Below are 12,650 nucleotides of genomic sequence, written 5' to 3'. Positions count from 1 at the left end.
AACAGCAGAGGCAATAACACAATGTTTTAAATAAACATGCATCAATAGGCCTTACAATTATGCTATTATCGGTACCAAGCACTGTAGTCCAGTAGTTCCACCCAAGGTGCTTTGGTGTGGTGTAATCAGTTATGAGACATGTCATAAATAATTTGATAGAATAATAGTTAAAATACTGAAGGTACTTACTACATACTGCTTTAATATAATTGTAGACTCAAGAGTATTTTTATTTTACCACTGTAGTCTTTTTTCATTTCAAATGGTTTCTTGAGTAGAAAATAATTTTCAGAGCTACAATTAACATGACAAGAACTGTGCAGATCCAGTGCAGGTCCTTCGGATGTGTCTTGGCTGGTGAGGAACCATGCTGAAGATCGATCTTCTGGCCACTACTGTAGGTCACAATGTTCTCTGAAAACATCACACAATTTCTTTGTGCCATTACTCAAGCTTTTCTTCTGCTTTCAATGGCTTTTCCACTTCCCTTGCTTCCTCATCCAGCTTCCTGTAAAACTGTCACTCAAATGTTACCTCTTCTGTGAAGCCTTTTTTATCCCACCAGGAGCTATCACTTCCTCTCTGCTTGCTTTACGAATACTCCTATTTTCACTCTCATTCATCTGCTATCCATTTGAATGCCTATGGTGATAGCATTCAAGCCGCATAGCCTCATAATTTGAATATGTGTCAGTCATTCCAGCAGGAATGCAGATGTTTACATACAAGGACAATTTCTTAATTATTTTTGTACTCCCAGAGCTTAGTGCCGAGGAGAGCACAGAGTAGGCATTCAATAAATTCATGAACTAAAAAAATAAAAAAGAGTACAGAGTGTCATGGACTATGAAAATCATATATGGAAGGCTATAGGTGAGACTGATCAAAGGAAGAGGGAGGAAAAGAAGCAGAAGAAGTAGAGAGTACACTGCAAATCTCAAAAAAGCACAAGTCCTTTGGAGGCAAAGAGCAAATTGTTCCATTGTTCTGGCAGAAGTTGCCAGCAGCCATTTCCCAGTAGACAAGGGTACCAGGATCTTTGTCCCCAATGCATTTTACATTAGTTATCACAATTCCATCAGCAAAGCCATTAATTGCTTTTTAAATTGGCTACAAATTGGATATTAAAGTCCTTGATACTTGCCAGAGGGAAAAACAAACAGGATCCATGGATGTGTAGAGGCACAAGCTGGTACAAAGATAGGAAAGCCCATGTGCCTAGAGATGAAAAATACAAGGGAGATCAGAGTATAAGAGAGAGACCCAACCTCCATCTGTGTGTCCCAACCCTTGGGTCTGCCACCGTGTCCTGTCTGTTGGTGAACAGTGGAAAATCAGCACCATGAAGATCCTGGTCTTGGTCTTTGTTTGTCTACACTTCTCAGAGGACATGGAAAGGTGTGTATTGGGATTTAGCTTCATCGTGAATTTCAGCCTGAGTGAGCCTGACAAACTAGGGAAGAGCAAAGGACTTCCTCAGCAGGTCTCTTGGAAAAGCAGTTGGATTGTTTCTTGATACCATGAACTGAACAACTCCTGTGGGCCAAGACTTAAATGGATGGGGTGTGTGTGTGTGTGAGTGTGTGAGAGCATGAGTGTGTGTATGTGTGTGAGTGTGTGTGTGGGGGTGTGTGTGAGTGAGTGTGCGTGTGTGAGTGTGTGCATGTGAGTGTGTGAGTGTGTGAGTGTGTGTGAATGTGTGTGAGCGTGTGTGTGTGTTTAAGAGTGGGTTGGGTGTTTTGTTGCTTAAGAAGGAAGGATGTATGATCGCTGCCCCAAGCTTATAGGAGGAAACTGTGAAGAAACAGACATTTTGTTTCTGGAAAAATATATAAGTACAAAACCCAAATATATGGTGTGGTGTATTTTCATGCTGGAAATGCTTGAGCGACTGTGGTGGTTAGAACTTGCTGAAATCTGGGAGCATTTCCTAAAAGAGGCTCTTTTGGGTAGAGTACTAAAGAAGTTTGGAAACCCCAGGTCAGGTCCTTGAAGGGATGTGTGAAGTTTAGTCCTTTTTTTACCCTATCCTCTGCAGAATCATCCTGAGGAAAGGCAAATCTATCCGTGAGGTGATGGAGCAGCAGGGTGTACTGGAGAAATTCCTAAAGAACCGCCTAAAGGTTGATCCAGCTGCCAAGTATCGTTTCAGTAATGATGCTGTTGCTTATGAGCCCTTCACCAACTACCTGGATGTGAGTGAAGTGGGAGGTGGTGTCCATGACCCTCAGCTAATAACCATTCTTAAACACTCATTTATACCTCTGGTTAGCTCTGATTTTGGATTAGTTACTGAACCTAAGTCTCACCTTCCTATGGAAAGTATCTAAAAGTGTTAGGAGTTGGTGCTGTCTAATAGTATTTTAGTTCCCTTTCCTTCTTTCTTTCCTCTCATTACTGGCTCAACCCTCTAAAGCCCTGTCTATGTGGTTAAGAGATTCATGTGGGAATGTTCAAGTCAATTAAGAGACTGAAATAATGTCCTAGCAATGAGCTGCAGGGGAAAGAAGGAAAACACATGCAAGTCCACCAGGCAAAATCTCCAGTGGCTCCAGACACTATACATATCTCCCTTCCCTGGAAAGATACACAGGTATACCCAGAGCAATTACTTGAATGTTCTTGAGGCTACAGTATCTTTACAGGGCACCTTAACACGCATTGAGTTTCAGGACTGGAAGCTACTTTAGGGATCTCCTATTTCAACTTCCGTATTTTATAGATGGAGGAAATAGAGGCAGGTAAATGACATGATTGGCCCAAATTCACCTAGAACTAAAACTGTCAGTAAAATTCTATTCTTGCTTTCCATGCTACCTCTCACTCTAGATTTCCAAGTTCCCATTGTAAGTATGTGACCAGGAAAGAGGAGAATGGTGGTGGAAGTATCTAACACTAGAAGGGAAGGGGAGGGATGTGTGTGTGTGTGTGTGTGTGTGTGTGTGTGTGTGTGTGTTTGAGTGAATGTACATGTGTGTATGTGAAGCAGGACAGTGGATAGACACTGGGAAAAGAGAAAAAAGTGATTCTTCTCCATCTTTGGGTATTCTGGCACAGCATGGTAAATACATGAAGGTATCACCTTATTACAAAGTAGAAAACATTTAGAAAAAGATATTGTCTTGCAAGACTAAGTCTCAGCTGGTCAAACATTTGCAATTAGGGACACAAAAGTGGACTATTGAGAGTATCTGGCTCCAGGTGGAAAGGAGAACTTGTGGGAGAAATCTCTTATTCCCTAAGGAAATCCTTTGGGCAAAATATGGCTTCCAGTGGGCCAACTTCTTTCCCATCCTTTGGACAAGGCTTGGCTGCTTAATGAGGGTGACAAACTTTTCTCTGCAGTCTTTCTACTTTGGGGAGATCAGCATTGGAACACCACCCCAAAATTTCCTGGTCCTCTTTGACACGGGCTCCTCCAACCTCTGGGTGCCCTCCACCTACTGCCAGACCCAGGCCTGCTGTGAGTGTACCACCATCACTACCACCTCCTGGATGGGAGCAGAGGGAGAGGCAGCATCCAAACTGAGCGCAGGCATATAATGCCAAGTCCAGAGTTCTTGGTGCATAATCACTATCTCATCCTGATTAAGTTACGAACATGGGGAAATCTTACACTTGGTCTACATTTCAGAAGTGCTGACAGTTCTGGAGACAGAGAGCAGAAATAGAGTGAGGTTTCCATCCCTTTTTACATTGTTCCTTTCCCTCAACTTTCTCCCATGGGCTGGAATTCCTGGTGTTTTTGAAGAGATCCGTCCTTCAGGGATAATGGGTTGGAGAGAATTTGGGCAATGTATGTTATCCAAGGGGACAGGCTTTTCTGGGGCCAACACAGTTTGTCTACAGTACAAAGGAGCTGAGGCCGAGGCCCTAACCCAGCTTTGGCCCGATGATCCCAGGTTGTCAAGGGTAAATTGTCTCTATTTCGGAAATTAATGATTGACACTAATATTTCATTTTGTCTTTCTACAGCCAACCACAATAGGTTCAACTCCAGCCAGTCCTTCACCTTCAGGCTCAATGGGCAAACCTATACACTGTCCTATGGGAGTGGCAGCCTGAGTGTGATCCTAGGATATGACACTGTGACTGTGAGTGAGGTTCTCATAGCTGCTGAGGGTCTGTAGTTCGTCTCCTAGTTTTTAGAGCCTTAAGCTTTCAGAAAAATCTGGGATTACTAATTTGGTACAACCTTCCCAGAAGCTAAGAGTTGGAAAGGATATCAAAGACCATCTAATTCAACCTTCCTCCCAAGGTGGGAATTGCTTCCATAGCAGTCCTGACTGAAGAAAGCTCTTTATGTGATGCTAAGGTTGCTATGTCTTGCGACTTTGTTTCCTGGTCTTAACTCTGCCCCCTGGAACCACATAGAATAAATATCCTCCTTCCTCCACACAATTTCACTTTGGATATTTGATATCTTGTCCTTTCACTATTTTGTTATTTCCTTTTGTTTTATTCTCAGAGTTCTCTGTTTTTCTTGCACGTGAATTGTTCAGTGTAAAGCCAGTGACTGTTCTTTCACTGTCCATGAAAGTGGAGGCTGTAACTGCAGAAAGCACCAGCCTCTGCTTCCCCAACACCTACCTCTTTTTTCTAGGATATCCATGGTTGAGGGATGCTGTTGCTCTTTCACCTTCTACCCTCACCCTCACGTTTGAGCTCAGCATGAAAGAAGCCAACTTCCTCTCCTGGGAGAGGCTCCAGATTCCAGACCCCGGGCACCTATGTCTGGGAAGGACTTGTCCACCTGAATTGTGAAGCTCTTTTCTCTGCTCACCCCAGGCTCAGAACATGGTCACTGATAACCAGGAGTTGGCCTGAGTGAGAGTGAGCCCAGCGATCCCTTCTACTAGTCGTACTTTGATGGGATTCTGGGAATGGCTTACCCCAGCTTGGTGGTGGCGGGCACCCCAACAGTCATGCAGAACATGGTGCAGCAGGACCAGCTCACCGAACCCCTCTTCAGCTTCTACTTCTCTCGGTAAGAACCCTTGTCTTAGGAAGGGCTCATCAAATGAGGCTCTGTGGGGGCTTTGGATAACTCAACATCAGACAGAGGCCAGGTAAAAAAGTTTCCTGATCCAATGAGTATAATTTGCTATATATAATCCATGTATTTCTGAAAAATAGTGATTACATTTTGACGAGAATTTTACTTTAAATGCACTGGAAAACTTATAAGCTGTAATATCTGTTAGCAATAAAGTTTTTAAATAAACTAAAAAAGATAAATGCACTGGAAGAATTTTTAATGATGGCCATAAGCCATATGATGACTCTTTTCTTAGAAATGAATAATGCTCCCTCCACATGTGTTCAGTAAATCTGGAGATTGCTGTGTTAGATTTGCACAACTCTAGAGCCATTGAACAAGCCACATGAGCATCCACTAGTGAAGAGAACAGAAATGGCGGGATAACTGTAATAACACCTCTGGCTTTCCAAAGTATTCTTGTAGCAGTAACTTCAAATGACATCTCAAAAATCCTGTTTTAGCCCCCATTTTGCCAGTGAGGAAATGGAGGCTCAAACAGGTTGTTGATGTTGAGCCAGGTCAGTCTCTGGTAGGTGTGGAGCTAAGACTCAAGCTCAAATGTCTTGATCAGGAATCCAGTACTTTTCCTACTCCACCTGGCCTCAAACTTTCATGGCAAATTTTACTCCCTGATCCTTTATTCCTAAACACATGGTCCTCAAGGTACCTAATCTAAATGTTTTACTCTGATCACTGGCAGGCCCAGGTAGTGAACACAAGAGGCCTAGATCTCTTCACATTATCTAGTTACCAACCTGACCACGATAGGAGCATCCCCATCATGGCACACTTGCGGGTCTCTGTCAGGCCCCATTCCAGGTGCTCTCAGAGGGTTGCTTCTTATTCTCACCCTGTGCAGGGATGGTCTCTCTGGGATACTTTTATAGTTTGTTTTCAGGTGTCTGTCCTCTCCTTTATGATGGAGTCAGTGTTTCCAAGTCTCTGCACTTTGGGGGTTTCTCTGAGAATTCTCCTCTCTGTTGTACCTTGAGCCAACTCAGGACAGCACACCCTTGTTCTGCAGTACCTCTGTATCTGAGGGAGAGAGGAAAGGCGGGAGGACAGAGAGGAACTATGTGTGGAACTCATGCTCTTGTACCTTTCTCCCCAGCCAACCAACCTATCAGTATGATGGAGGGCTCATCCTGGGGGTATGAACAGCCAGCTCTATTCTGGTCAGATCGTCTGGACCCCTGTCACCCGGGAAATGTACTGGCAGATAGACATCGAGGAGTAAGTAGAGCAGACAGTTCCTATGGATTAGGGATGCTCCTAGGATGTTCCTCCAGTGTGACAATATTTCCTGTTCCTCTCATGACACAGATTTCTTAAAGAATCACCAAACCCCCAGGCTGACCTGGTCCTGGAGCTCAGTAGACTCTGACATCTAGTTCTTTTAAAAAAAAAATTATTTATTTATTTGTTTATTTATTTATTTAGGCTGCACTAGGTCTTTGTTGCTGCATGCGGTCTTTCTCTAGTTGTGGCAATTGGGGGCTACTCCTTGTTGCAGTGCATGGATTTCTCATTGTGGTGGTTTCTCTTGTTGCATAGCACAGGCTCTAGGCACGTGGGCTTCAGTAGTTGCGGCATGTGAGCTCAGTAGTTGTGGTGTGGGGGCTCTAGAGCACAGGCTCAGTAGTTGTGCCTCATGGGCTTAGTTGCTCCACAGCATGTGAGAGTCTTCCCCAGACCAGGGATTGAACCTATATCCCCTGCACTGGCAGGCGGATTCTTAACCACTGCACCACCAGGGAGGTCTCTGGTGTCTAGCTCGTGATGGAACTTTTTGAGCTGGTCACTGAGCTTTGCCATGCCAGCAGGTTGGTCATTCCCAGGTGCTGTGAATTCACGTCTTTGCTCGTAGAAGCTTCATTATTCCATCAGTGTGATCTTTACCACCTCCATCATCAGTAAGAGTAATAGCTGTCATTAGTGTTTTCCACGTGCCAGATACAGTGCTAAATACTTTACATATACTGTTGCATATAATTTCCACAACACTATAAGGATGTCAGCACTGTATTTCATTCTACAGATAAAGAAATCAGGGCTCAGAGTTTAGTAAATTATCCAAAGTCACACATTGCACAAATTTCAAAATTTGAACATAAGCATATCAGACCCCAAAATTCATAATCATGAATGTATTACTTTTACACTCAAAGCCCTCACGAATTTTCCATCATGTGCAAATTAAAGATAAAATGCTTTTGACCTAAACTCAAGATCATACAGGAGCGAGGGCCTCCCTATCAATACAGCCTTTCCACCACTTCCTGATAGGAAGCATAGACTTCACCAAGTGTTTGCACTTTGTCATGACTTTCTTGCTTTGGTTTACATTACCTGTAGTTCCCCTCCTCCACTCCTCTGTGCTTATTTGAATTTAAGGCAAACTTCAGAGCCTGGATTAATTCCTATTGCTTCCAAAACCTCTCCTGGGGGCCCAGTCCACAGTGATCTCTCTCTTTTAATCCATTAGTATTTACCTGTGCTCCTATCACAATTTATATGTCCTAATCACTGGGTAAGCACTGGAAATCCCCACACAGGGAGATTAAAGAAGACAAGACATAGTCCTTGCCTTCCAAGAGCTTCCAGTCAGAGCTGGAGAGGTCACCAGTCCAAAACTGAGGCTAGTATTCCAATAGTCACAAAGGTGCAGCAGCATTGCATGGGCAGATGTGTCATAGGGTGGCCTTGTGACCTGGAGGATGCAGAATGTAGGAGCTCCTGGACTGGGGGCGGGGGGGTGGGGCATGGTGATGAGGGGAAGACATGGCTCATGTTTGTGGCAGAGGCACCTGACTCTCTTTGTACTGGTGTTCCTCTAAGGTTTGCCATCAGTGACGAGGCCACTGGCTGGTGTTCCCAGGGCTGCCAGGCCATTGTGGATATGGGGACCTTCCTGGCTGGCTGTTCCCCAGCAGTACATGACCTCCTTCCTGCAGTCAATAGGAGCCCAGGAGGACCAGAATGGTGATGTGAGTAGCCAGAAGCCAAGGGTTTCTCTGCACATCTAGGCAGTCTCAGCACAGGAGCCTGAGTGCAATGAGTGCATGAGAGGGAGGAGGAAGGGTTGTGTGGGGACCTGAGCCTCTGGAAGGACAGAACAGTTGGGGACACAGTTTGGCATTTCAGTCATGAACCTCCAGTGCAAGGGAGGGAAAAGGGAGGGAGTGATACCAACTCCATCCAGACTGTGAGTGTGGGCTGTATGGTTGTCAAGAGGCGCTACTAGTTCATTGCAGGTCCTAGGAGCACATTTCAGCTTGGTCTGGCCACTGTCATTTGACTGAGTGAGAGAGTCAGGGCACAATGCACTTGTCCATTCTACCTGGCTTTCTTCCTTCACTTTTTTTTTTTTAAGTACTTTTATTGAGATACAGTAAACAGACAATAAACAGCATATATTTAGAGTATACAATTTGGTATCCCAATCTCCCAATTCACTCCCCCCCTAACTCTCCCCGCTTTCCCCATTTGGTGTCCATATATTTGTTCTCTACATCTGTGTGTCTATTTCTGCCTTGCATTTCCTCTCATAGTTGTTAGCATTTGCCTCTTCCTTCACTTTTATCGCACGTTTGGGTTTTACTCTGAGTAGCCTCCTGTCCCCACATCCACCCCTCTTGGCACACGTGTCTAATTTGCTTTTCCCTGTGTACAAGTGCGTGTGTATAGTAAATGGACTCTGTACACAAATGTGGATATGAGAATGCATGATGAGTATTCTTCTATACATGTGTGCCCTTGCCTTTTCTCTGTAATTTGTACTTTCTGAGGTTAGAATTTGTGTTCTGGAAGAGACTAATTCCTTATGGCCACAACCATGCTCCCCAGATCTAAGAGCTGAGGTGTGTTTAGGGAGAGGAGTCAAGAAGCAAGAGGGCCAGTCAGCGTTGTGCCTGGGAGTCAGGCCTGGCCTCCCATGCTGTGAAGCGGCCTCTGCTGGAAGGTGGAGAAGAGGGTCTCATAGGAAAAGGGGGGCTTGGGCCCTTTGTCTGGGCACCCAGCCCCGGCGCTCTGCAGCGTTGCCTCTTCTCTCTCAGTTTGTGGTCGACTGTGACTCCGTGCAGGACCTGCCTGCCATCACCGTCATCATCAGTGGGTCCCCGTTCCCGCTACCTCCCTCTGCCTATGTCTCCTACATACGTATTCATCCCAGGCTCCCTGGATGTGTGTTTGGATGGGCCCAAAGGCTGTTCTGTGATCCAGCTCACATCTGGGCAGCTACGGGCAATCACCAAGGGCAGGGCTGAAGGTGAATAAGAAGTAGGGACCCCCCAAGTGTCATAGGGTGGGGGGCGTTCCCATGGGGAAAGGCCTTTGCAGTGCAACTGGTGATGTCCTCATATCGTCTGTCTCTTCAGAATGATGACTACTGCACGCTGGGGGTTGAGTCCTCCTACGTGCCCTCCTCCAGCGAGGAGCCCCTGTGGATTCTGGGCGATGTCTTCCTCAAGGAGTATTACTCTGTCTTTGGCTTGGGCAACAACCGGGTGGGCTTTGCCCTCTCCGCCTAGACTAGCCATGTGCACGCTCTCCGAGAACTATGTGATTGCCCGAACGCCTCTGTGGCTGAGGGCAGCATTTTAAACTATCCTGATTCCTTCGGCTCATTGGAGTCTTTCTTCTTGATCCTAATGTGTCTGTGGGCCTGTGGCAGCATTGTTTATATCCCGACCGCCTTCTGCTCAATAGAGTTTTTCTTCCTACTGGGACTTCCTGCAACTAATGAAATCAGAAATCTTCAAACATCTTTGAGCCTCCTTCCAATAAACAATTTAGTGGTTAATCCTAATTTGAAACTTAGCAATGGCTGTTTGGGGGGGAACTGTTAACCAATGGGAGAGAACAGGAGAGGTGGTATCTGGCTGCATGCAGCAGGGCATCAAGGATGCAGTGGTCTCTACGTGAGAGACCCTAGGTGGAGGTTTTCATCCCTCCCAGCACTCTCTGACCCAACGTTATTTTCTCTCCATTCTTAGAAAAAAAAGTGAACCAGAGCAATGGATGACTCAGGAATTTTAGAACAGAAGACAGAAACCCAAGAGAGCTTTTTAAACAGGTGCTCTGAAGGCCAAATCTGATCAGAAAATACTTTTTATGTTTGTTTGTTTTTGAGGGGAGCAGCACAGTTTTAGTGAATTTGAATACTATCTGGCATTTTTGCCGACCCCATCATGCCCTACGTGTACTCTCAGGCTGCCTCATGTATTTACTTTACCTGTAGGGGCCTAAAGCATTTGAGTTTAAAACCCCAATCTTATTTTACAGTGGAAGGAACTGAGGCATTGAGTGACAATCACACAGTTACTGTTAAAATCAGATCCAGATGTATTTCTTATTATACTGCTATGTAATGAAGTCGGCTGCGTGCAAGATACCAGGGCATGAAAATATAGATGAGGCATGGCTCTGGCCCTCTAGGAATTTTCAGTCAAGTGGAGCATATTGCTTGTTTTCTTTTTTGTTGTTTTTGTTGTTGTTTGTGGTTTTTTGTTTTTTGTTTTTGGCTGCCTTGGGTCTTTGTTGCTATGCATGGGCTTTCTCTAGTTGTGGCGAGCAGGGGCTGCTCTTCATTGCAGTGCATGGGCTTCTCAGTGTGGTGGCTTCTCTTGTTGAGGAGCACAGGATCTAGGCTCACGGGCTCCAGAGCCACAGGCTCAGTAGTTGTGGCACATGGGCTTAGTTGCTTCATGGCATGTGAGATCTTCCTGGAGCAGGGATTAAACCGGTGTCCCCTGCATTGGCAGGCAGATTCTCAACCACTGCACCACCAGGGAGGTCTCTTTGTTTTCTTCTTTAAAATTTATTTTTAATTTTTAAAGTTATTATACTTATCTATTTTTATTTTTTCTTCCAGTTTTGTTGAGATATAATTCATATACAGCACTGTATAAGGTTAGGGTGTACAGCATAGTGATTTGACTTACATACATCATGAAATGATTATCAGAACAAGTTTAGTGAACACCCATCATCTCATATAGACACAAAATAAAAGAAAAAGTGTTTTTCCTTGTGATGAGAACTCTTAGGATTTACTTCCGTAACAACTTTCATATATAACATACAGCAGTGTTAATTATATTTATAATGTTGTTTGTTACATCCCTGGTACTTATTTACCTTATAGCTAAAAGTGTATCTTTTGACTACCTTCATCTAATTCCCCCATCCTCCCACCCGTTGCCTCTAGTAACCACAAATCTGACCTCTTTTCCTATGAGTGTTTTCAATCTGTGTGTTTGGTTTTGAAGTATAATTGCCCTACAACACTATGTTAGTTTCTGTTCCACCACATAGTGATTTGATATTTGTATATATTACAAAATGATCACCACAATAAGTCTATTACCATGTGTCACCATACAAAAATATTACATTATTGTTGATAATATTCCTCACTCTGTACATTTCATTCCTGTGACTCAATCGTAAGAAGTTTGTACCTCTTAATCTTCCTCATGTTTTGGGAGGTATATATGGTATATGTGTATATACCATATTACATATTTATATATACACACATACCATATTTTCTTTATCCATTCATCTGTCAGTGGATACTTAGGTTGCTTCCACATCTTGGCTATTGTAAATAATGTTGCAATAAACATAGGGATGCACATATCTTTCTGAATTAGTGCTATTGTTTTCTTTGGATAAATTGCTGGATCATATGATAGTTCTATTTTTAATTTTTTGAGGAACACCCATACTGCTTTCTATAGTGGCTGCACCAATTTACATTCCCATCATCCTCTCCAGCACTTGTTATTTGTTGTCTTTTTGTTAATAGACATTCTGACGGATGCGAAGTGATATCTCATTGTGGTTTTGATTTGCATTTCCATGATGATTAGTGATGTTGAGCACCTTTTCATGCGTCTGTTGACCATCTGTACATCTTCTTTGGAAAAATGTCTATTTAGGTCCTCTGTCCATTTTAAAAAAATTGAGTTGTTTGCTTTTTGATGTTGAGTTGTATGAGTTCCTTGTATATTTTGGATATTAACCCCTTATCAAATATATGGTTTGGAAATATCTTCTCCCATTTAGTAGGTGCCTCTTTTTTTTGTTGATAGTTTCCTTTGCTGTGTGAATCTTTTCAGTTTAATGTACTCTTATTTTTTTTTAATTTTTGCTTTTGTTTCCCTTGCCTGAGGAGACATATCTGAACAAATATTACTAAGAACAATGTCAAACATCATATTGCCTTTGTTTTTTCTTCTAGTAGTTATATGGTTTCAGGTCTTACATTAAGTCTTTAATCCACTTTGAGTTATTTTTGTATATGGTATGAGACTATTTAGTCCAGTTTGATTCCTTTGCATGTAGCTGTCTTTTTTTTCCCAAATACCGTTAATTGAGGAGCATGTCTTTCCCCATTGTATATTCTTGCCTCCTTGTCAGATTAATTAACCATGAAATTGTGGCTTTCTTTCTGGGCTCTCTATTCTGTTCCTTTGACCAGTGTGTTTTTGTGCCAATACCATCAAAAAGATTACTGTAGCTTTGTAGTATAGTTTGAAATCAGGTTGCATAATACCTTCAGCTTTGTTGTTCTTTGTCAAGATTATTTTGGTTATTCGGGGTC

At 43.4% G+C, this 12,650-nt stretch overlaps 1 protein-coding gene across 1 annotated transcript in view; it reads left to right on the top strand.

Moving 5' to 3' along the window:
* The window catches only part of LOC130856089 (pepsin B-like), a 38,111-nt gene extending 28,541 nt beyond the window's left edge, over positions 1–9,570 (top strand). The window contains 10 exon segments of the mRNA XM_057740320.1: positions 2,039–2,195; positions 3,346–3,463; positions 3,976–4,122; positions 4,816–4,987; positions 6,153–6,184; positions 6,187–6,274; positions 7,880–7,949; positions 7,951–8,028; positions 9,097–9,188; positions 9,411–9,570. Coding sequence (XP_057596303.1) covers positions 2,039–2,195; positions 3,346–3,463; positions 3,976–4,122; positions 4,816–4,987; positions 6,153–6,184; positions 6,187–6,274; positions 7,880–7,949; positions 7,951–8,028; positions 9,097–9,188; positions 9,411–9,570 — 1,114 coding nt within the window.
* The last annotated feature ends 3,080 nt before the right edge of the window (positions 9,571–12,650 follow it).

Source organism: Hippopotamus amphibius, chromosome 1, assembly GCF_030028045.1.
Source record: "Hippopotamus amphibius kiboko isolate mHipAmp2 chromosome 1, mHipAmp2.hap2, whole genome shotgun sequence".
Classification (NCBI taxonomy): Eukaryota; Metazoa; Chordata; class Mammalia; order Artiodactyla; family Hippopotamidae; genus Hippopotamus; species Hippopotamus amphibius.
Note: the sequence above shows the minus strand (reverse complement) of the source record. Positions and strands in the feature narration are given on the sequence as shown.